This window comes from Scardinius erythrophthalmus (genome assembly GCF_964197995.2).
Source record: "Scardinius erythrophthalmus genome assembly, chromosome: 15".
Taxonomy (NCBI): Eukaryota; Metazoa; Chordata; class Actinopteri; order Cypriniformes; family Leuciscidae; genus Scardinius; species Scardinius erythrophthalmus.
The window spans coordinates 19,029,244-19,052,627 of record NC_138235.1 but is presented as its reverse complement, the minus strand read 5'-3'; the positions used below and the strand labels follow the sequence as shown (position 1 = coordinate 19,052,627).

At 37.8% G+C, this 23,384-nt stretch overlaps 1 protein-coding gene across 6 annotated transcripts; it reads right to left on the bottom strand.

Annotated features, from left to right (window-relative positions):
• Positions 1-425: 425 nt before the first annotated feature.
• Positions 426-22,553, bottom strand: prkcbp1l (protein kinase C binding protein 1, like). 6 transcript variants are annotated; one of them, XR_014031729.1, is made up of 22 exons: positions 22,029-22,553; positions 16,648-16,718; positions 16,074-16,234; positions 13,961-14,182; positions 12,402-12,515; positions 12,183-12,275; positions 11,917-12,004; positions 11,778-11,833; positions 11,150-11,227; positions 10,922-11,037; positions 10,073-10,545; positions 9,883-9,990; positions 9,643-9,798; positions 7,607-8,119; positions 7,065-7,508; positions 6,204-6,334; positions 5,748-5,828; positions 4,938-5,016; positions 4,506-4,745; positions 2,544-3,615; positions 2,384-2,453; positions 1,914-2,138 (listed from the first exon to the last, which is right to left on the bottom strand). XR_014031729.1 is itself a non-coding variant. In XM_081387274.1 (20 exons), the coding sequence occupies exons 1-20, from the start codon at positions 22,040-22,042 to the stop codon at positions 1,153-1,155; spliced, it is 3,417 nt and encodes a 1,138-aa protein (XP_081243400.1). In that variant the 5' UTR covers positions 22,043-22,553; the 3' UTR covers positions 426-1,152. The 6 variants fall into 6 exon arrangements, 4 of the variants coding, with proteins under 4 accessions (XP_081243400.1, XP_081243402.1, XP_081243401.1 ...); XR_014031730.1 differs by having other exon boundaries at positions 13,961-14,104; XM_081387274.1 differs by lacking the exons at positions 1,914-2,138; positions 2,384-2,453; positions 2,544-3,615 and adding an exon at positions 426-1,331.
• Positions 22,554-23,384: the final 831 nt, after the last annotated feature.

Genomic DNA, 23,384 nt, shown 5'->3' with positions numbered 1-23,384 from the left:
TACATAGAAAGAGATGTATGGATAGATGTATAGATGATAAGTACGGATGATAGATGGAAATATAGTAGAGGGATGGATATATAGATGGAAGGATAGATGATAAATACATGGATGATAGATAGATGGATGGATGATAAATACATGGATGGATGGATGGTTAGATATATAGATGGATGGATATATATATAGATGATCGATATATAGATATATATATATGGATGGTTAGATGATAGATATATAGATGGATGGATGAGATATATAGATGATGGATAGATATATAGATAGATATATAAATGGATGGATAGATGATAGATATATAGATAGATAGATGATAGATATATAGATGGAGGATAGATGATAGATATATAGATGGATAGATATATAGATGGATGGATAGATTGATGTATTTCTTGATACAAATGGGTAAAACATACCAGTGTTGTGTCTCATGAAGACTTTATTTTTCTTACAGATATCTCTGCTTAATCTTTTGTATTTACAGTATGTAAACAAGAGAGTCCACAAGACAAGAGAAAAAAAGAAACATGCCCACAATAAGTAAAATCTTTTCCTTTGCTCCTCTAGATTTTTGCAATTTTTTGTTGATCAAGAAGCCTTTCATGGGTGAAAGATCTGAAAGACATAAACCTTTGAATCTTTCCAAGAAACGTAGTGACAATCCATTAGTACTAACAATCATATTCCGTACGTTTTTGACCTGCACAAACACGCTCTTCATTTACCTTTACCTTTGTATAAAGTGAACTTACTCTTCCAGAGGCACTTCTAAGTGCATCTTTCACATTAAGAGAAAAAAATTATATTGATCAAACACAATTGTTGAAGTTTACAAAAGTTGATATGTATAAAAAAAAAAAAGCACAACAGTTTTACAGTTGCATATTTTATATCAAAGGGTGTTTCCGTCTTTGTACTAAACAAGTCACAAATTCAAATACGAAATGTACGTAGAAATGAATCAAACTTCTATAGGCATTGTCCTAATGTCGAGTTTGATGTAGTGAACAGGAAGTGTGCTGACATCATGTCATGACCACACTGAACAATAAACAGTCTGGTTGAAGTGAGTCAAGGTCCTTTGGTGTTCACATCTGACTCTCTTTGAATGGCACCGCTCTGATGATGAAAAAGCTACGAGACGGCAACGGAGGAGCTGCCTTTAGTGTTGTCTGTGGAAGGGGAGGGTCCGTGGTTTGCGGGTGACGTTCTTTCTCCGGTAGATGACGGTTGGGTTTTAGGGGACTGTCCTACAGGTTTTCCGGCTGCGTCCGAACTGGCTTCTGCTTCAGTTTCAGGCTGAGATGCTGTGGCTATGAGGAAGAATGGAGAATTATTTATTGAGACAATTGCTTTTCAATAATAAATGCATTTGTAAAAAAAATGTGGTTCAGAAGGGAATATAGCTTACCACATACTGAATACATCACTGTATATACTGTAGATAGATACTGTGTCTACTAGTTCAAAAACGGACCCTTTTCACAGACACTCTTCCACAATCTTTAACATTGTAAATACAGCGACATAAAAAAAAAAAAAAAAAAAAAAAGTAATGTATGTTTGTAACACTATACAATCTTAAGAAAAATGGTTCCAAACAGTACCAAATTTGGTATACTCGACTTGTAACAATAGCAGAACCCTTTTTGGTGCTAAATTGAACCCTTTTTATAAGGTTCCATTAAGAACCGTGCTTTGAAAGTGTTATTTAGGACCTTAATAATAGTTTATTTTCATTAATATTAGTATAATTAATATTTGTACATATTATTAATTAATACTGTTTGATTTTTTTTACCCCTCGATCTGACTGGTCTTGTATTATCATGTAGCCTCTATTTGGGTTTTACATAAAAACAACACCAACAACAACAACAAACAGCATGTTGTTTCAATTAGGTACTTTTATTTTTTTATTGATATGGCAAATTGTAGCAAGAATGACAGTGCTCTAACAAGAGTTATTAGCTGAATACATTAATAAATAACAATTGCTATTGAACATGATATAGATATAGGCCAAGTTTTAGAGAAATCTCTTCACAATCCCTTCATTATGTGTGTATTCTGATTGACTGTTTCTCTCTGCAGATGATGAGGTTATGGTACGGCAGCATCTGAAATACACAATTGAGTTTCGAGTTACAGTGTGTCTCTTCCATTCGTTTATGTAAAAACATTTGTTTATGAAGGTCAAAATGAGCAAAAATGGACAGTATGTGAGACCTTTACAATGTTAAGGAAAAAAGTGATATAAAGTCATGGGATAGCTTTAATGTTTTTTGCGACTGATTATGTTTATATATAAAGTAATCATTTAAAAAAAAATATGGATCATAAATTGAATATCTCTGTTACTTACTTAGTGGAGAAGAGAAGTATCCTTAACCGAACAGTGCTGGTCACACTTACACTTACTTTGTTCTGTTTAACTAAAAAGAGGAAAAGACATGATTGGATAAGAAACCAGTTACAAAATGAAAGTTACAATTTATAGACATTTTAAGAAAGAAATAATTTACCTGTTGAGAGTGTGTTGACAGTCTGTGTAGCTGATCTCCAGAAAATCAGTAATGAGGTGGCCTTGATAGTTACAAATTTGAAAAACAAAAAGGCGGGAATAAAGAACCCTAAACTCTAACACAAAGAACCATTTCAGCATTTAAAGGGTTCTTCAGGATGATGCGGTTCTAAATAGAACTGTTACTATGTGTAAAGACCCGTTTACACCAAGAACTATAAAAAAAAAAGAGAACTATATTAGCATTACAATATAGTTGTGTTTATTCTAAACATGCTCGTGCTGCAGTTTTGTTGTCTGCCGCTTTAAATGCTCGAGCTCCTTACAGCAGGATTGATTCTGATTGGCTGTCAATGTTTTTATCGTTCATCAGCTGGATAAAATCGTTCTGAAAGTGATTGCAATGATATATTTTCACTGTGCCGTTATCGTTATAGCTGTGGTGTGAACTCTGCTATTCTTTTATATTTAGAATGATTTTTAGAGCTACATCTTTATCATTATAGTATTATAGTTGTCGTCCTTGGAGTGAACGGGCCTTAAAGAACCTTTAAAGAACCATTATTTTTAGAGTATACTTTTGTTTTTTATTACCTTGGCATTAAATTAGAGAAAACTGGCTAACGCTGCTGCGTGAGCATTTATAATACAATGGATGAGGGAGTAAAAGCAAAAAATCCTCTTTTGGAAAATCACTATCGTGGATTTTTTTTCTTTTGCTACGGGAGCAAATTTGTCATAATTTACCCAACTATGACGACTTGCGCTTCTGAGAACCCCAGAAATGTGAAAAGGGTTGATTGTAAATGTTGAATAAAAAATAAAATAAATAAAAAGCTATACATTCTACAATGCAAGTGGCATTCTGTTATCGTCTTGGAATTAAAATAGGTTATTTAGCATTTTTTATTTAATTGTCTTAACATCACTTTTTTAAAACATTATTTGATCCGACAACAAAAATTGCATTACACTAAAATTGAATATTCATGTTGAGTGCATTGTGTAACCAGTCCTACTCGACCCACTCCGAGCGGGATTCGAACCGGGGACTCCGGTGTGGGAGGCGGACGCTATATAATAGAGAAAGAGTTTAAAGGAATAATTCACCCAAAATGAAAATTTTGTCATAAATTATTCACTCTCAAGTGTTCCAAAACCATAAAACTTTCGTTCATCTTCAAAACACAAATGAAGATATTTTTAATGAAACCCAAAACTTTGACGGCTCAAAAAGTTCACAGAGATCGTAAAAGAAATCCATATGATCTGAGTGGTTTAAAGTCTTCTGAATTCACACTATCACTTTATATGATGAACACATTAAATCTAGGCTTTTATATAATATATATATATATATATATATATATATATATATATATATATATATATATATATATATATATATATATATATATATATATATATATATATATATATATATATATATATACACACACACATATATACATAGTATACACACACACACATAGACACACACATATATATATATATATATATATATGTGTGTGTGTCTATGTGTGTGTGTGTGTATAGTATGTATATATGTGTGTATATATATATATATATATATATATATATATATATATATATATATATATATATATATATATATATATATATATATATATATATATATATATATATATAAATAAATGTGTGTGTACTTTTATATTATGTATAAACATTGATAATCCAACATACATAGAGCTTCATTTTTGGGTGAACTAATACATTTTAAGTAGTATGTTAGTATGTTATTCTAAACAGCTATTCAGAGCAGTGGCTTAGCATTTGGTACATATGCATTGACAGATTGAGCTTTGGCGCTCATTTGGCCGACGAAAGTTCGAATCTGTCCTGCAACATTTCCCGATTCCATTCCCAACAGTTCTGGTAAAAGTGCTAAAAAGTAAAAGCTAGGTATATAAATGTTTATTACCTGACTGTGTGCAGGATTTCATGTGTTCGGGCCAGTGTGCCTGCTGGCATGGGTAGTCGCAGTAACTTGTGTTCCAGCAGCAGTAGAAAATGGCCTCCTTCTTGCAGTTAGCACACCACTGCTTCTTCTTGGTCTCATCCACCGCCTGCTGTTTCTCCACCTCCATCTGTTTCTTGACCTCTGACACCAGCCGCTCTCTCTCCTGCTCTAGACTCTGCCTCATTTCAGCCATGGTCAGCTCTACACACAAACACACACACACTGGTGATTTAGTATTAGTGGTTAAAGCTCTGGCTTGGTCATCTAGAACTTGTAGGAGTTCAGTGGGCCTTTAGTAAATGTTCTCTAAATTGCATTAGATAACAAAAGTGTTTGCTATAGCATCCCGAAACACAGTTTGCAGTGCTATTGTAAGTCATCAAGGAGAGTTACCCAGGTTATGCTTCATCTCTGACAGCTCCTGCTGATGCAACCACTGGAGTTTCTCAATCTCAATCCGCAACCGCCGGATCTGCAACAAAATCCAGAAAATGTAAAAAAAATGTTGTGGAATATATATATTTTTTAAAATAATTTATCAGTGCACATCATCTTTTTTTAATTCATGCGCCCTCGTAACCTTTTATCAAAATAACTTCCAGCCCTCTTGCAGCTCATCTCTTCTCTAATGATGTGTTTATTGACGTGAGGGCGGGGCAACCTCCAATGGCAAACCACAACCATCCAATCAATTCCTCATGGACAAAATCACATCCCACCTTACATTTTTTCTTGTTCGAGAAGAGGTTTTGCAATAAGTCAAGGTCTCAATAGGGAAGAAACGACTATCACAACTTCCTTTTCATGATGACTTTAATGCTTCTGTGGCTATTTTGGTGGTGAGAAAAATGTATGGTAAACTATATCAGGTTTTAAAATCTGTATTAGCTAAAAACTCGAAAGCTATATTTGGTTTGTCAAAACAAAAAAAATCAAGAACATGTTGGTGGATCTTCTAGATAATCTGGTCCCAAACAAAATGATAAAAAAAAAAATATTCTTCCAACACTGGGACTGATTTCATGCTGTTTGTTCATTGAACCGTATCAAAGTATTGGCATAATATGAATTCAGTCTGTCAGCTTGCGACCTGTAAGTGTCTTGGAGAAGTTTAACTTTTCATAAAATACACATTGACAAAGAGTGTGGATGATGGAATAAAGTTAACTAGAAGAAATGAAATAAGGCACAAAAAGTACACACCTCTGCAATGGTGTTCCCCGTCGTGCTCTTAGAGAGATCATTGTATATCTCTGTCATTGTTCCCTTGATCACGTCCATCACCTGCCATTATGATGGATAACACAGACAACATCACAGTCAAATTCACCATTGACTTTAAAATTATTTAGACAATTTGAGTAATAGCAGTTCAGCAGTAGTTATAATCAGTTGGATCAATTATATGTTCAAACTAATTATCCAAAAAGCATCAGAATTCATTTCATATAATGTATGTACATACTGGAATGATATTTTTTTTTTTCAAAGTTGCACTTCCAAAATGTACAGCACAGAGCCACTTGAATTAGATGTGGCCTGCCATCACGGTCAAATAAGAAATGTTGTATTGCTTTTTGAAGGCGTTATTGTACTAATGAAACTATTTAAATGGAACATTTTGACAGTGTTTACTTCTGAAGTGAATGTATGACTCACCTTAGTGGTGTACTTGGCGATGTCAGCGGCGACATCAGCAGAGGCAGGAGGGGTGAGGAAGTCTCCAGCAAGGCTGGAAGTGGACGTACCAGACCCTGTGTTAACAGGGGAAGTGTCTTTCTGTTGAACAGCTGGTGAAACAAGAGAAAAGATTAATGCCAAATTAAACCAATGTTCTGGCTTCCATACAAATTAAGTTCCATAAGGTTATCATCACAGAAAATAAATGTATCCCCCAAAAAATGTTTGGGGATAAATCTGAAGCTCATCTATTTGTGAAATCACTTTACTTCACTTTTTTTCCATGAAAGATCATTATTTGAGCTCTAAAATTGTCATTAACCTCACACCGGATGGACAGCTGATGAATCATGATGTCCAAATAAAGTTATGTGATTTATTTGATATGGTGTGCTCATTGTTTATGTCAGTTCTGTAGAGCAAAGCATTCTAGGTAGCATATTATAGCAAAAATAAAAAATGACATTTTAGTTTTTATTGTAATCTAAAAATACATTCAAAGGGGAATAAATAAAAGGGAATAATAAAAGATCTTATGCAAAGTCTAGTCATTAAAAATATATTTATGACCTAGAGTAGAAAAATCTAATATTTTTCATTTTTAAATATTTTTTAAACATAGATTTAAACTGAATATTTCAGCTCAGGGGTTCATGGGAAATTCTCACACAAATCCTAGTAATTAAATAAAATTATTATTATCTATATATTATCTAAATATATATATATATATATTTATATGGGAATAAAACTTCTGCACTGGGAGTCAATGTATTTACCTTTGACACACTGTCTGGTTTGGTAGCGTTTGCTGGAGTCACTGGGAATCGATGTATTTACCTTTGACGGATTGTCTGGTTTGGTAGCGTGTGCTGGAGTTGTTGGCTGAGGTCTGGGGCTGCGCTTGGCTCTGTGCCGCTGTTTGAGGAACCGTCTCTCCTTGTTGTTGCTGTCTCTGCACCTTCTGCATGTGCCACTTCTGAGACGAGGTCTGGAATTTACCACCAGCCTGGTTCCACGTCGCAGGCCTTTGTGCCGGCTGTGTGCTCTCCTTGGGCAGCAGAGGGCGCTGTTTTTTCACCACATTGGAAGCGGCAGGGACGGTGGACACGGGCGGAACGGTGGAGGTGGAGGTGGAGTTGGCTTGAGTGGTAGATGCTGTTGTGACGGTGGCTGGAGGCTTGATGGCTGATGAGGCTGCATCTTTTGGACCAGGATTGGAGGAAGATGAAGTGTTATCTGTGGATGGAGAAGCTGATATGCTGGTAGATGCAGGACATTTACCTAAACAGAGGGAAGAACACAATGTAAATTTAAAGCTTCAGTTTAGATATTCTAGAAATGTTTTTAGAGAAACAAAATCCAAAATGTTAGGTATCTACCATCTGTTTTAATGGACGCCTGGTCTTTAGGTGTGGAGACTGGAGCTGATGGAGTCTCTCGCTTGGCTCTCTTCTTTTCTCTCCCACCTGGTTCTTCACCGAGGTCTATAACCAGCTCCCGTTCAGAGTCCGAGTCCACATCCGGCGCTGGTCCGGCGGGCCGGACGTCCTGCCCAGGCTGTGACCGCTCCTTCTGGGTCGGCTGCAGGGGTTTGTTCTTCTCCTGAGGGTCTTTCTCCACGCCACCACTTAACTTCTCTTTGGTCTGGGGATCTGAAGATTTCTTGTCCCCACCTGTAGTTCCTCCAGCGGTTGATGGGGCAGCGTCTTGGTCTTGCCCTTGAGCAGATGGAGGTCTGGGTCTCTTTTTGGAGTCTTTGTGGACACTGTTGTTGTGGTTAGTGTTCTTGGGCTTCTGCTCGTCGTCAGACATGTATTCGCTGTCACTGGAGTCAGATTTGTCCGAGTCGTCCGAATCACTGTGCTCAACATCGTCTGAGATCTCATCGATTCCTGTGGACAGAGAAAGAGACATTTTTTCAGTTTTAAATGTTACAGCATGCATATCTGAGGATATATATGGAGCTTAAAAGTAGGGCTTCAGATGTACACTTCTGTTCAAAAGTTTGGGGTCAGTAAGATTTGTATTTGATCACAAACAGTTACAATTTTCTGCATCATTACTCCAGTCTTCAGAGTCACATGATATTTCAGAAATCATTGTAATCTGATGAGTTAGTGCTCAGGAACCATTTCTGATTATTATCAATGTTGAAAACAGTTGTGCTGTTTAATATTTTTTTGAAAAAGCATGATTCCTTTCAGGATTCTTTGAGGAACAGAAAGTTTCTCAAAACAAAAAGGACATTTTCATTATATGAGTGTGTTTGTGTGTGTGATCATCTTGAATCATTAAGAAATTGTCGTTTTTGTTTTGAGGGAAACTACTTTTTTTTTGGGAAGGGTGCATTAAATAGATAAAAAATGACAGTAAAATATTTATAATCTTAATTATAAATGCTGTTCTTTTTATATATATATATACTGTAAAAGCCATAATTTGATTTTACCTCCATTTGAAAAAATATACATTTTGAATCACTAATTTTTTTAGTGAAGTACAACATTTTGAGTAATATATCACCGACAATTCTTGAAGCAAGATCCACCGATCATAAACAAAAATCTAGGCATTACCCACTGTGAGTTTCTGCAGGCTAGCTACATAACTTTAGCTAACATTAGCAGGTTAGTTAAATTGCTAGCTACCAACCAAATGTTAAATTAATACAGAACACAGTAGGGTTGAGCATAGAAACAGTAGTTATGGATTCTGATAAGACAATGAAACTACACAAAAAAACCAGACTGATTAGATTAACAGTTATAATGCTTTATGGGAGTTGTAAGAGGAGTTTATTGCCTCATAAAAAGATGTTAAGGTTGCGAAAATTTAGAATAAGCTCCCTATCAATTCATATTTTGGAATTTGAGCTGAATTAGTCACATCCAACACAGGAAGCTGAATTGGAATATGAAATGTAATGACAGAAGGAGAAATTTGACTGAATTGCAGTTCAAAGAAAGAAAAGGGAAACCTTAGTCTATAAATCTGTTTGTCTGTCAGTCTGTAAGGCTTTTCTTTTTTAATGTTTCTTTTTGACAATATCATCTTAACAAACTTTCCTTTTTCCTTGTTAAAAATTACTCTTATTACAGTTCTAGACATTTATTTGATTTTTTCTACTTCTTTGTATTCAAATTTCAATTCTAGTTCCTTTTTGCTACATCAGTTCAAATCGAGGAATTTAATTGGAATTGAAAAGACATTCGCAATGCAATTCTGAATGGCACAAACCCTGTAAAAACAATATTTTAGTTGCAAATATTGCAATGTTGTGATTGATCTCAAAGCATGATTCAAGGCTCTTTAATGAAGAATGTGGAGGAAATATTTGTGGAAACATGGCTCCTGAAAAAGTGGAGGGTCATTGTTGAGGTCTATCATCATTTCAGTGTGTTTGTGTGTTCATTACCCAGCTGGGCCTTGCAGCTCTCTATAGTTTTATCCAAACTCCTAGTAGGTTTTTTGGGAGAGGTGAGGAGAACGGACGTCCCTTGCTGCTGCTGCTGCTGTTGTTGTTGTACAGTCTCACTCAACTCCTTCAGGTCCATTTCAGCTTTAATGCGATCTGAGGGAACACATTCAACACAAATATTCAACAAGCACAGAGGAATAAGTGGTGCAGTGGTCACTGTGTTGATTTTAGACTCACCAAGATTGAGGTTGAGGATGCCTCCCGTGGCGGAGCTCCTTTCCTGTTTAACCGGCGTGGGTAGGAGAGGCTTGGGGCTGCCGCTAGTCTTCAGAGACGCAGGGGACGCTGGGAGCCAAATTTGAAAACTTTATTACCCACTATTAAACAAAATATTGGCCATTTGAAGGCAGGAAATCTAGTTAATCACCTGTATAATCCATTGAGTCTTCACCGGCGCTATAGTGACTCGATGACACTCTCGCCCCTCGCTCATCCTGCTCCAGGTCTGACCCCGTGTGGACCGAGGAGTTGGTGCTCATTGGCGATCTGGGCATGTCCGTCACAGAGATCCGTCGTCCCGCCCCTCCTGACATCACTGTCTTGCCCAGGAGCATCTTGGGGGATGCGGTCATATCGAAGTTGAACTTGACTTTGTCCTGTTTCTCATTCTTCACCGTGCCTTTTTTAGGGTTACTAGGGTCCTGCAGCATTTGGAACTGGTTGTTGGGTGTGTAAGGCGTCCGGAACGGCGCGTAGTTGAACACGCTGTATTTCTTGCGCACGTTTTCCACGTAGACCTCCATTTCTTGCATGGCGCTGTTGAAGATGCTTTTGGTCTTCTTCACAGAGAAGGGGATCTCCTTAGACATGAGGTAACAGTTGTTTATGGGCACCCAGGCTCTGAAAGGGAAATGATGGGGGAAAGTACATATTTGAATACAAATTAAAAAAAAAAATGCGTATAGCAGTATGACTCTATAAGACCCTTGTTGATGTAAACTACCACTCAAAAGTTTGGAATAAATCAAATGTTTTAATGTTTTGAAAGAAGTCACCTTGTCAAAATGCTCACAAAGGCTGCATTTATTTGATCAAACAGAAAAAACTGAACACACTTACAGACTGTTTTCAATGACTGGAGCAGATTTTACACACCGACTGTGAACACTGTGTCTTTGAGCATGATCAGTCGTAAGTATCAAATTACATTCATAATCTGCCTTACAGTCGTTAAGTGTGTCCCCGGCTTAAGTAAATAGAAGAGTAATAGGCTCACCTGTCATGCTGGCCAAAAAACCGTGCGTCCACCTGGCCGTCCTTGTCTCTCAGGGCTTTAGCAGGCCAGAACGGAAAACCTTTCAATTTAGCCCACACCAGAGGGTGAGGCTGAGACTACATGAAAACATAACAAACATGGCCATTAGTTACACTTCAAATACTACCAAGAGAGATCACTCACATATGGATAGTGCTATAATGTCTTTTAATAAAATTATCCTCTTACACAAGGTTCACAGAACCAGTTGTCCCTCTTCTGACAGGCGGACAGGTAGCACTCTGGACAAACCTCAATTTCATTCATCTGTGGATGATTTACAGATACTGTATCACTTTACAGGACTAAAATATGTACACATATGCTACCTTTCAAAAGTTTGGGGTCAGTAAGATAAAAAAAAAGAATACTTCTATTCAGCCAGGCTGCATTAAATTGATCAAACGTGACAGTAAAAACATATAAAATGTTACAAAAGATTGTAATTAAATGCTGTTCTTTTGAACAGGTTCCACAAACATATTAATCAGCTCAACTGTTTTCAACATTGATAATAATAATAAATGTTTCTTGAGAAGCAAATCATCATTTTAGAATGATTTCTGAAGGATCATGTGACACTGAAGACTGGAGTAATGATGCTGCAAATTCAGCTTTATCATCACAGAAATAAATGACATTTTAACATATATTAAAATAAAAAAAAACAGTTATTTAAATTGCTGTTTTATTGTATTATTGATCAAATAAATGCAGCCTTGCTATACATAAGAGTTAAATACAGACCTCAAACGTTTGAAGGTAAATCAGCTTTTATAAAACGTTTTATATATTGTAAGAATATTAGACTACTCACTTCATGTTCACAGATCTTGACAATAACTTTAGCAGTTGCTGTTAGCTTGTGGTTCCCTGAAATAGAGCCATTTAGACTTCATGAATGTACTGATGTGAGTAAAGATACAAGCACATTGATTTCATAGACCAGCACTAACCTCCATTATAAATGATGCAGTTGTGTAGAATCCACTTCACGTCAGCCAAAAATGCTTCTGTGCAACCATACATTTTCTTCTTGATATTCTACAGACACATATATTTCTCAGTTACAGCATTTATGTTATCGTTAGGCACATACAGTGGGCTCAAAAAGCAAACATTTTGAAGTTTATTAGGTTTTACATGATAAAACAATAAATATACGCTTTAAAATAAGGACAAAAAATATCTGAACACTTGTAATACAGAAAACCTAACGTACCTTCTCTAGAGTGCACAGGTCCATTGGGTGAAATATATATTCGGCATAATCTGGGTGCTGCTCCAGGGACACTGGCTTCTGAAACGGTTCCGTCTGCAAGATTAATCATTCATAAAGATACGCCACAAGCGTTGAATTAGTCACATGAAAACCAATACCCATCATAATGAAAATATGAGGTGATTAAATAAATTCTGAGGGATGTGGTATTTGACTCACCCCTGGCTGTTTCATCTTCTGCAGAGCAAACTTCAGCAGGTAGGACAGTTGCTCCAAGTTCAGCATGGTCATAGCTTTACTCTGAGTCTCTATGCATTCAGCCACCGTTATTTTCTGAAGTAGAGAGTGAAATGACTGTACTATACACATGCATCACACACAAACAGCTCATAATCATTTGTGTTCTCAAGCATATAATATCATGAATATCTGTCGATTACAGTCCATTTAGTATAGTTACTGTCCATTTAGCCTGATGTAATCAAATGTATTAAATATATATTCTTTACTTTCTTGGAAAGAACTGTCTGCTCCAAATTAGGAGCGTAAAAATGCACTGAAGCTATTTTAAGTTGTAAACATACAAATCATACCAGAATAAATTGATTTGTGACCAAATTTCAGATTTCATGATGCATAACAAGATTGTCATCAGAGCAAATATCTAGACCTCTACATAAATTCTGAATGGTCTGGTTCATACTAGTCCAAGCAAATTATAGAACTCTAGGAAAGGAGAAGAGTCTGTCACATCTAGATTTCCAGAACCTAGTGAGCTTGCTGTCTACATAGGCAGCTCCTATCATGGGTAGCATCCTAACTATAGAGTGCATGATAACTATTAAACCTTTGAATACAGCCTTACCGTGAGCTATGAGGTTGTTAATCGATAGTATTTGTTTCTGTTGAAATCGCTGGCTCGCATTATTTCAACTTAGTTTTAAAATAATCATGCTTAACAGCAGAATTTGTGGTGAAAAACTACATTACCCATGATGCTGTACAAAAAATTCGAAGCAAGCGAAACGCGCCAAAAGATCTCGTTAGCTCCACCCACTCCCATGAAGTATAACTCAAATTAAGTACCTGAGTTGGTCTTACATAGACAGATACTCTACAAGCGCAACAGTTTGAGGTTAGCATGTCGTTAAACTAATAACACAATACTAATGTTCAACATAAGCATAAACATAGCACACTCAAAAATGTTATTTTACTGCTAAACGATTTTTAACACTTTTCAGTTCTGAAAGAAATATGTTTCTCGTGACTCGTCCGCTATTTTAGATATAAACATTCAGAGAATCTCCACAAAGGACACCGCGATGTTGCCTTAGATTTCAGCCAAACTGTGGTTTCTTAAAGGGAACACAAAAGAAGATATTTTGAAGAATGTTGGAAAAAGACCAAACAGCATTCCAGCCCATTGACTTCCATTGTATGGTTAAAAAAAAAAAAAAAAACAGATAAGTTCATCAAAATATCTTCTTTTATGTTCCACAGAAGAAAGAAAGTCATACATTTTACGACATTAGGGCGAATAAATGATGACAGAATGTCCATTTTTGGGTGAACTATCCCTTTAAGGAAGCATAATTTCTCCTACTTTGTGAACTTAGCTCACTAGGTTTTGGAACAGATCTTAGGTTTCCATATGACCGGTTATGGACATGATTTATCGCTACACAAGTAGCTTTTTGTGCTCTGAACATATTTGAATGTGCAAGAAGGACAGTCACATGACTTGACTAATCCAGACACAGTACAGTCCTCAGTACCTCGCACTCTGGACAAAACCAGTCGCCCTCAGGCTCTGCGGCCAGTTTGAGGCACTTGGCGTGGTAGACGCGCGGGCAGAGCTCACAGCAGAGCACCTGGCCCTCGCGGTGACACACCCAGCAGTAGAAGTCGTTCCGCCCGTCCTGCGGTACAACATCAACAGGGTCTGTGGTGAGTGCGGGCTGCTTGACATAGTAAAAGGGACCATGTCTAAGCTCACACTGAAATGCAGGCAAGAGAGACAGGGCAAGGGGTCAAATCACAAGCCACAACACTCGCAGGGGAAATGTAGCAAGGCACTGCAATAAATCAAGCATGGACAGGTAAGCAGTCACATGACCACTGGGTCAAAAGCGGCACATTGGGAAGACACTGTGTAGGATTTCAATTCACATTTCCGTAAACACACTACATGACTCATGTGTGATCTGAGAACCTTGTGGTGTCTGAGATCAAGTGTGTTTCACCAGGATTGGAATGAAATCCTAAAATACCATCAGATGCCAAATACAGATTAGCAGGATCATGGGACAGTGGCAAAAGATACTTTGGACAAAGTTTTGATTCATGTGGAATCATCATAAATGACAATTAATTAGTGCTCAATAACTGTAAGTTACTAGTTAATTTAAATTTGCTTGTTATTTTCGCATTAAAAACATAAGCAAATCCACATTTGGCATCTTTCATGAAACATTTTTCATTCATATGTACTGCGACGCACCACCACAAAGACGGCACAGCATTCACGTTTGATTTTTAGCTGTGATAAAGTTAACGTGGGCCCCAAAAAGAAGCATTCGGACACTTACATAATATTTAAAAAAAAAGTGTAGTTTGCAAACAAATGATAGGTAATGAAAGCGAGAACTAACTTCTCTTTGAGCTATTTTTGTAATGACATTTAACCAACTGGAAAGTAGAAACCACGGGTGTTGTTCATCACATTAACTATATGAACACTACTGTTCAAAAGTTTGGGTTCAAGATTTTTTTAAGATAAAAAAAAAAAAAGGAAATAAGGAATCCTATTCATCAAAGACTCCTGGAAAAAAAGTTTCCCTAAAAATATGAAGCAGCACAACTGTTTTCAACATTGATAATAATCAGAAATGTTTCTTGAGAATCAAATCATCATATAAGAATGATTTCTAAAAGGATCATGTGACTCTGAAGACTGGAGTAATGATGCTGAATGAATTACATTTTAAAATATATTACAATAAAAAAACAGCCATTTTAAATTGTATTACTGTATTACAATATTTATATAATGCATTTCTTTCAAAAATCATTAAAAAAAAAATATTACAGACCCCCAGACTTTTGAATAGTGTACATGAAATGATAAACAGAAAGGGTCAATACATTTTGCCTTCATTATAAACAGTATAATTATTATTTTATCATTTAAAATAGGTTGTTCTTTAAGTAAACACTACTCAGTTTAATATTTTATTCTCTAATGCAATGACATAAATACATCAAAGGGATTGTTCACCCAAAAATGTATTTCGTTATTTATTCATGCTTGTGTCATTGAAAACCTGTATGCCTTTCTTTCTTCTGTGCAACACAAAACAAGATATTTTGAAAAAGTGTCCATATTTTGTGCACTGATGTTTGGACCCCATTGACTTTCATTGTATAGGCAAAAACAGTAGAAACGTTCTTCAAAATATCTTCTTTTGTGCTCCATAGAAGAAAGCAATATCTGGAACAGCATGAGGGTGAGTAAATGACAAAAGTTTCATTTTTGGGTGAACTATCCCTTTAAGTATGCCTGTAGTGTCCAAATGCTTTTTGAGAAAGAAATCCCCACAAGGGGTCGACTTTGTTCATGCAAATCAGTAAAAGCATTCGGCCCCTTTCAATGACCAGCGCTTTATCATTAAAAACGGCACATTGAATAGAAATCAAATCAATCACACAGATTTACAAGCCACAATCAACCCTGATTATTTAATTTGGCCGTTCAAATGAAAGAAATATAAAAGGACACAGGAAGAGACAAGAGTTTGATTTTAAATGTTTTTTAAATTCTCAGCTCAAACCAATTAAAATCGGACAAAAGGACATCAGGAAGAAAGGGAAGCCAGTGAGGGAACATACTTGGTCTTTACTGCTGTGGATTAATCCTGGTTTCTTCTTCTTCTTTATGGGACTGGGTGACGTGTCAGAGGGAGAGTGTCCGTTTGAGGAATGTGGAGGACTGGGTGCTTTCCTCTTCTGCGCAGTCAGCGCCTGTTCTGCTGATCCTAGATCAGGGGCCGCTGGCAGGAGAAACACAGCTGCTTCATTATGCAAAGCCCACATGGATAACACAACACCTCACCCAGCAGAGCCTGTGATTGTGACCTTTCAAAGCATCAACAACACAAACCACCATCGACCTCCACGCACAAAGAAACTTGTCTTTTATGCGCATCTTCAAGAATAAAACAAAAAGGTGCCGCATTTAACATCTGACAAACCTACTTACAATCAGTTGCCATTATGAAAGAGGAAATTAGGTTGCATGCCATATTTGATGTGGTTCAGATTAAAAGTGTGACTTGCTTTTTATTCATTTCAACTCTCACAATCTATATTTGGAGTCTGTTGCGTAAGATTAAAGCATGATTTAAAATATTAGAATTAAAAAAACGATATAACTACAAATATAAAAACAAAAAAACAAAAATACCTTTGGGTGGCATGGACACCTCCATCCCATCAACAGCATCGGACTCCGTCTTTACTTCCTCCACAGCCAAACTAAATGAAGTAGAGAGAGAAAAAGCTGGAATAAGACATTGAAACCTCATGAGGTCTACCCCTGAGATAAAAGACTTGGATGATGTAATCTAATCTCCAGAGTTATGTTGTTGTTGTTCATAGCAATCGTCCTCCATTCCATATCTGAACCACCTTTACTTGGGCAAGGAGACCCTTGCATGAGTATTGCTTTGTCTGAGCTGTGCTGTAACCTATTATCGGCCTGTATTTACAACAGGATATTACGTGGTTTAACCGTAGGAGGGAAACACGACTGATCAAGACGTTGCGAGGCATAAACTCTCTCTCTCTGTGTCTAGTGCCCAGCACCTCCCTCAGATGAACCAAACCTGTTCATGGGGAATACCACCGTGAATAGGTCAACTCACTGGGGATTACGGCGGAGACGTCTGCTGAGCACCGGAGAGTGTCTTTAATTCAGACTCAGTCTACTTCTTGTTTGAGAGGATTTGGCTTCATCCAAGTTAAATCGGGTATTAAAATACCATCAGCTACTGACACTGATACATTCAAAATGTGCCCAATAATGTGGCAGTATTCACATGTTCAGACGTTGTATAAAATGTAAACTGGATGTCAAGCTGACATAAATTTTTCTTAGCAGTATGTTTGCCTCATAAAATTTAGCAAACACTAATGAAATGATACAACTAAGGCCTATGTTAACAACAAGATGTTAAAATGAAACATTGATGTCCCATGAAACCAATTTTTCCCCATTCTTGTCAACTGATATTTGTTGTTTTCTCAGAAATTAGATCTTTAATGTCACGGCCTGCCCTTATCAGTCACAAAGCAATAAAGTGGCAAGCAATAAAAGGTGAATTTGCTGTGACAAAATGACTACGCATAGTAAATGGTTAAAGACATGCAATAAAAAAAACGATGGTTCTTGCTTTATTTTCAGCGAGAACAGCGAGTTCTGGTAGGGCTGCTATACTAGCTGTGTCTCATTTTGAAGGCTGCATCCTCTGGATATCGCATTTTTTATCAGCCCCATATATCAAAAAGGAAGTCTTATTTCAGAAAATTGACTTTTATTCATAGTGAAGTACAAATTGTTGTAATTTCCTAATGAATTTGGAATGTAGTGGTCGGGTTTACTGAAATGAAGCAGCCTCAATAACTTATGCAGCCGACAAATGCGACCTCCAGAGGACGCAGCCTTCGAAATGACAAATTCAGTTCTCTTTCTCGTCTTATTGTGCTTGAGTGGACACATAACACGCAAAATTGTCTGTCCCCGTCTCTGAAATAACCAGTGTAGCGATGCAGCGACTTCCAACAGAAGCACTGAAAGCAATTCGCCACATGATACAGTTGAATACTTCTGCAGAGTAGGAACGTCTACTAGAAACCAACAGCTCAGACACTTGATTTGATGGGCGTCAGTGTAAACACGGTTTAACCTGCCATGACTTCGACGAGCGACAGCGCATTTTCTTGGTCACGTGGGTTCAATTTATGAAGCGTTGCGTTGTGTTGCCCCACCCACAATGAAATCTCATCAGACAATTTGAAAATGAAAATTTGTGAAAATTAGACAATTTGAAAATGAAAATTTGTGTTGTTCTGAGTGCAAATTTTCACATTGCGTTGTTGCGTTCCTCATGGCACGTGAAGGCCTTTAGTATGAACAGCAACTTTTTGACGTTTAATACAGCAAACAGATCCGTGAACTGGGATTTTTGGCCAATGACAATTCAGGTGGCAAGACTCCCCATAAAAAATGTGTGGAAATCATTGTGTGTCTTACAAAATCAATGTAAAAAAAAATATTTAAATAATTCATTCTGCTCAAATTTCTTGAATATGAACCATTATCTATTGTACTGAACTTAACATTTGATCATGCAGTGCTATTATTTAATATCATTATCTGACCGGAATGTAACATCTAAGACCAGACCGAGGTAACAAAATGGATGTTATACATCCAGCAATAATGGAATCTAATCAGATACATCTAACAATTAACTAAAGTTAATGAAATTAAACTGATAAGCTTAAGGATTAAACAACAACAACAAAAAGAGATGAATACTTCACTTAACCACACATATCTTGACCACAAAAGAGGAAACCCACTATGGTCAATCAATCAACAAAAACCTTCTCAACCACAAGGCTAGAATGGAAATGACGGGTACCAAACAGAATCATGTAAATGACAGGTGAAAGAGAAGAGGCGGACCGAGATCAACGGCACAAACAAAATCCTACAACGATGAGGCCTTGATCCTGGTCTTTGTTCAGAAGAAAAGACCAGAAAAGATTAGAAGCTGGCAACGAATCTCCATTACATGAGGTCAGGATTAGGACCAGTGTTTAGAACAAGCACAAATGAGAAGATTGATCATCAGGCCACGATGAGGCCTTAGTCTTTCACTAATTCTCATTGACAGAGCCACGGCTTGACATCGTAAAAAATAAATCCATGTACTTTCACTGTGTTTAGATATTCAGAGACTTCCTTCATCAGGACAGTAAAAAGGAAAACTCATCAAATAAATCCAAAGTGGCAAATAACCTTCCATTGCGATGAATAAAACTCACCTTTCTCACAAGAAAATATTCCCGGTTGTGCTGAAAAATCATAAGTAATCTGCAGAGTATGTCAGAAACAAGAGTAATGACATATGTCTGGAGAACGTATATCCGTTTCAGCAAACTTGAATTAGACATGTGATGTCTGAGGAGGGAAATGCACATCTAAGCAGGTAGCCAAGGGCCATTTTTGACTTTAATATGAGGCTAAAAGGAGCCGCATGGATGTTATTTCACATTAGGGCCACATCACGTCAGAAACTCCCATCCACCAGGCCTTTCTTTTCCTGTTCGCTTCAGAAAGGTCAAGCCAACTGTGAGGCTGAAAATCCAGATCTCTACACTGAAATCAAAGAAACAGGAAGTCCTGAAGCTGATCGAACGAAGAGAAAGAAAACCACCGCTCTGCAACCAAACCGCCCTCCAAAACGGGATCTTCCTGAACGATCTGAGCAGAGACACAATCAGAGGTCCTCGCAAACAGACCAAATAAAGAGAAAGGCAGCTGTGAATGTGGAGATAACTGGTCAGAGAGTGAGCCGAGGTCTTTTTTTCTCTCTTCGCAGGAAATGAGAGTGCCTCCCTTCCCCCACCGCTCTGCTCGAGCTCCCCTTCCCCCCTCCCTCTAGGCCAGAGACGCGGGCTCTGGCACGTCCATGGCACAGGAGCTTACAGTAAACAGGGAGAACGGCAGAAACCCTCGCATATAGGTCAATCTCAAGAGCCACAGCTGAGAAAAACAAGTGAAGAAACAATGCACCCGAGTATCAACAACAGGCAAACAAACATTTCGCTATTCAGACAAGGCAAACCTTGCTCGCAGATTGAGCTCTTGGGCCGTTAAAGGGAGCAGCTACTTTGTGGTTCATGGCTGCATTGTGAATCATTTCAAGGGCAAGCAGTGACTTCACAAGAACACAGTTGTTTCCTGTCACAATGACCATGTAGATGTGATTTGACTTTTTCTGAAGCTCTTTGCTGATTTAACACAGGCAAAAAACCCTCGTCAAACCACTGCGGGTCATTTCCTCCGAACGGCAAGAAGCCAATCACCACAATCCTTTACAGCGTCGTTTCCTTGACAAGAATCCCAATCACAGTGGCATAATCTTCCTGGGAACACACACAACTTGAGCTATACCGCACTGACATGAAACACTCCAGCCATTTTTCCATAAAGAGAAGCTAGGCTAACAATAATATGAAGATCTAGCTTACTATATTGTGAATGCAATTAAATTAATTGTTCATAATTACAACAACTAACTCGGGAACCATTTGTTGTTTGATAAACAGGTGAAATACGATATGTACTGGAAGGGCTTTTTTGAAACGCAGCCATAAATATCATTAGAAAGGCCAAGGATCCGTTGGGAATGAGGCAGGGGGCTTTTAGTCCCGTGTGGTTTGCGCTCGCTTGTTTTGTCTTAGGGAGCAGCTGTGTGTGTATGTGCCGTGGTGCTATTTTATGGTTAACAATAACGTCACCATGAATCAAAAAAAAAAAAAAAAAAAAAAAAAAAAACTTAAAGGAGATGAGAAATATGCAAATATCATCTAAACAATCTTCTTAAAAATACGTCATAGCCTTCTCAATGACGAAAATTTCTTTTTACACAATTAAAATGTTATGCATTAATTCAAAATAATTCAACATTGCTAATGCTGACATAACATAATGATAATGCGTGTGCAATAGTACAATGCAAAAAAATAAAAGTCTGCTCACAAAGGAAATGAAAGCGGACTATAATTCTTAACAACTCAATGGCTTTTTGTCATTGTGCCTGTCTGCACATAATATGTGTTACAGTATGTATTATAATCACTGGCCTAAATAACAAAATGGCTTTTTTGCATGATTTGCATGAAGCTGATGAATTCCTTTTCCAAGAATAATCCATGCTTGAAAAATGCTTATGACAAAATGGTGTCTCATGCTATTTTTAAACTCGTACTTGCCCTCTCAATGTGACTGACAGTGAACAATGACAGCAAAAATCATGCAAACGCCCACACTGAGCAATTATTTTCTTAAGGACGTGTTAAAAAACAGCACAGAAAATAACTGGAATCACTAGAAAAAAAAAAGAAAAAAAAACGACATGGGATTGTCATCTAACATCCCTCCTAAAGCTAAACCTATAAAATGAAAATCTAAAACAAACACGAATGCCACTGAAAACTGTGCTCTCCGCCCCTCATTGGTAGATCACGTCCTGAATTACCCATCCTGCCCCTGTGTAAAATGACCACAGCTGGGACTCTCAGCTCTCTAATAGGGCCCTAACAGATGCCTCCATTTCTGTGGCGTGGCTTGTGACACAAACAGACAATGGGACAGGCAATCAGCTTAAAAAAAGTACATCACCCAAGCACCCTACCCCCCCTGATCCTCCTCCCCCTACGTGGAGCAGATCAACATCTACAGAAATGACTGTCACTCAGCTGTTTGCCAGTTCAGCAATGAGTGATAGCTGACTTCGTTTGCCATGCAACCATGTGACCGAGCAGCAGCACACAGGCCAAAGCTCAGCAGAGAGAGAGGGAGAACGCATGACCCCCCCCTTCTCTGGCCCTCTCCCCCACCTCCTTCCTCCTCTGCCCTGTTTTTCTGAGACTCAGGCCTTTGCTAGGCCTCCCCAGTCAGTGGAGAATCAAATCTGCAATTCACAGTGTTAGCAGTGGATGAAAACAGTACAATGACAAGAAAGGACAAACGTAATAAAACATCAGGCTTACCTCTGTGGATGCATGGCTGAAACAGTGTAATGTCAATACTTATAAAACATGGAGGACAGCCTCAGCCTTTAGACAAGGGAGGGCTCTCCTCTCCACTCTCAGAGCTCAGGCCTGTGTGATCAGAGCAGGGCCGTGACTGGCTGCCCTCCCACATGCAGGATGTAAGGCCTCGTCTGATTGGCCGAAGCGCTTCCTGAGTAAATTATCTTTGTTCGGCACTGGCAGGATCAGCAGTGAGTGCGGGAAAGAGCACTGAGAGAGGGAGAGAAAGAACTAGGCCTCACTCACTCTAAAAAACACACGCTTGTCTGCACAAGACCCACCACGAAATGGCAGCTAAATATCCGTTAGCTGTGGAAACTGTGTGGGATTTTGCCTTAAAGCTCTTTTGTTTGTCTGTGTGGAGCCGTAGGCCTTTGTTTAATCCCTCCCCCCACCGGAGCCGGTTGAGAAATAGGAGACACTCCTTTAGTGAATATGAGCCCTGAGCAAAAAATAGTGCAGCCACCATAACTTCCTGTGCTAGAACTGCAACCGATTCATGAGCAATATGTAAAGTAGATATGGTGTGCACTCCAAAAAGAGAAATGCAAAGTACTTTACCATTATTATATCAGTAATCAGTGCAAAAAACAAATGCAATACACTTGGATGTTACATAATGAGTAATGTAGCTAAACGGATTGGATTGACTAAACCCTGAAGCACTTAAAAAACAATCCATTATATTCAATGAAGATAGTTTTCTAGAAAAACAAAGTAGCATAGGCTATTATGAATAATATATTTTCACATTCACGAAAGCGTAGGAGCTAGCTAGGTAAATGCCTTAGATTCTTTACAATATTGTGAGTGTTAAAACAAAACTTCCCTGAATCTTTACAGCATTAAGACATTGGTACATGTTAAGGTGACTCTATTCGATGAATTAGTAGGAATGTGTTTAGGCCCTCACAGCAAAAGCTTCCACTAGGCCGCAAACAGCGCCGCCTGCTCTCTGACACTTACACAACACTGACACCCACCGGAGAGACGGGGAACTGACTCCCATCGATCACACAACAACAACAAGCTTAGGACATGCTAAACCTCTTCAAGAGAAAAATCTGTCAGCAAAAGAGTTGTTATAGTTAAATAAAATTAATAGAAAATAAATTGTTTTCGGTAATTGTAATAAAGATGAAATAGAATAAAATACTAGTTGATAAAAAAAAGAGTGAAAATGAGAAATGTTGCATTGAAAATAAGTTAAAGTGCTTGTTACCCACAATTTCTCAAACTGTGGCTCCTTTTCTCTCTACACACAAAACACGCACACAACATGCAACACATCTCTTGCCAAAGCAAACATTCAAA